The following is a 2,250-nucleotide window of genomic DNA, read 5'->3' on the forward strand; positions in this document are numbered from 1 at the left end:
AAAAACAACCAACCAACCAACCAACAAACAAAAAACTCACCCCCCCCCAATAAAAACCACCCAAACAACAACATAAACAAACCCAACAACAAAAGAACAAACAATAAAAACAACAAACAAGCTAACAAAAATATAACAAAACTAAGAGAAATAGAGCAAATAAAAAGTTCCATCGGTTTCTATAACAACCGTCCAACGTACACGTTGACCTAAGCTTATATCCAATTCTAATTCTATGAGGCACAATTTTAGCTTGTCAGACAATACCAGAGGACATCATCTCTGTCATCGTGCCAGCTGTCTCTGTCTCTGTCTCGTCCCAGGAATGTTGTCTGGACAACGCATCAGTATACAGTATACTTGAAAACAAGGACAGAGGGTGAACCCTTACGACAGTTAACTGTGTCCTGTATTTCGCCGTCTTGTCCTTTGCCCAGCTGCCTGGGGTTACACTGAACCAAGGAGTTTTGTCACAATAATGTCATATACATAATATATAGATTACTTACAAATATGAATAATATGAATATGAATAGGAGTAGGAATATGGATATGAATATGAATATAACATCATATAAATGCAATGTATGTATGTATGTATGTATGTATGTATGTATGTATGTATGTATGTATGTATGTATGTATGTATGTATGTATGTATGTATGTATGTATGTATGTATGTATGTATGTATGTATGTATGTATGTATGTATGTATGTATGTATGTGTGTATGTATGTATGTGTGTATGTATGTATGTGTGTATGTGTGTATGTGTGTATGTATGTATGTATGTATGTATGTATGTATGTATGTATGTATGTATGTATGTATGTATGTATGTATGTATGTATGTATGTATGTATGTATGTATGTATTATCTATCTATCTATCTATCTATCTATCTATCTATCTATCTATCTATCTATCTATCTATCTATCTATCTATCTATCTATCTATCTACACACGCTCTCACATGAGCAACTCAACAGTTCACATAATCTAACCAAACAATACTAGCGTCAGTAATGTTGTTGTTTGGCGCCTCGTTGTCGCTCGCTGGAGACCCGAGTTTGATTCCCGAATGGTGAGGCGATTTTTAAAAATTGAGTAAATCGGTCTTTCTCCTATGATGTTTTGTATCCCTTTCCAGTTTGGATTGCCTCTGACAGATAGGATCGGAAACACACCACCTAAATGAGCTTAATCGTGTCCATGGGGACGTTGTTGTTGTTGTCGTTGTTGTTGTCATCGTTGCTGTTGTTGTCGTTGCTGCTGTTATTGTTGTTGTTGTTAACGATCCAACAACAGCTGGACTCTCGCCTTTCTGTTGTTGTTGTTGTTCAATGCCGTGTTGTGATAAGTGCAGGTTTGCTGCAATTGCTGTAATGTTCCATAGAGTGTGTTGTCAATGTTAGGTCTCGGAGGGAGAAGTGTAGCTCTGATGTCATTAAGGGCTGTACAGTGGAAATGTAATGGCTCACAGTCTCATAAAATATATAGGCACACAAAGGACACACTAGGGGAAATTCTGGTTTTATTCTGGTCTGGTGGAGGTTGAGCTGGGATGGCGGCGTAAAAAAAACCTACATCGAGAAAAAAGAAGAAAAAAAGACTAGACCATTTGTTTATACTACTGTCACCACACTGTCTGCAAGGTGTACAGTAAGCATGTTTGTGTGTGTGTGTGTGTGTGTGTGTGTGTATGTGTGTGTGTGTGTGTGTGTGTGTGTGTGTGTGTGTGTGTGTGTGTGTGTGTGTGTGTGTGTGTGTGTGTGTGTGTGTGTGTGTGGGTGTGTGTATGTATATGTGTACGTGGTGAAACACCAAACCAATGCCAGGATCTGGACAATGAAGATGTATCTTATCTTATCTTACCGTATCTTACCTTAATCCATTCTTATCTTATCTGATCTTATCTTATCTTATCTTATCTTATCTTATCTTATCTTATCTTATCTTATCTTATCTTAGTCCATTTTATCTTATCTTAGCCTATCTTATCTGATCTGATCTGATCTGATCTTATCTCATCGTATCTTATCTTATCTTAACTTAGTCCATTTTTATCTTATCTTAGCCTTTCTTATCTTATCTGATCCGATCTTATCTTGTCTTATTTTATCTTTATTCCATTGTCCTCAGACCCTGGAGCTGTTGATCAGCGTCCCGGGGGGAGTGGGGCTCCGACAGGTCTAAGCTCAGGATGGAGTGAGTATACCTGGTCTGTCTGTCTGTCTGTCTGTCTGT

General features: G+C 37.7%; 1 protein-coding gene across 1 annotated transcript in view; it reads left to right on the forward strand.

The window, feature by feature from the left end:
* Window positions 1-2,145: 2,145 nt before the first annotated feature.
* Window positions 2,146-2,250, forward strand: part of LOC101847284 (extensin) — a gene marked incomplete at its 5' end in the record, with an annotated part of 30,373 nt that continues 30,268 nt past the window's right edge. The window contains 1 exon segment of the mRNA XM_035971951.1: window positions 2,146-2,211. Coding sequence (XP_035827844.1) covers window positions 2,146-2,211 — 66 coding nt within the window.

The sequence above is a fragment of the Aplysia californica genome, unplaced genomic scaffold, assembly GCF_000002075.1.
Source record: "Aplysia californica isolate F4 #8 unplaced genomic scaffold, AplCal3.0 scaffold00545, whole genome shotgun sequence".
Classification (NCBI taxonomy): Eukaryota; Metazoa; Mollusca; class Gastropoda; order Aplysiida; family Aplysiidae; genus Aplysia; species Aplysia californica.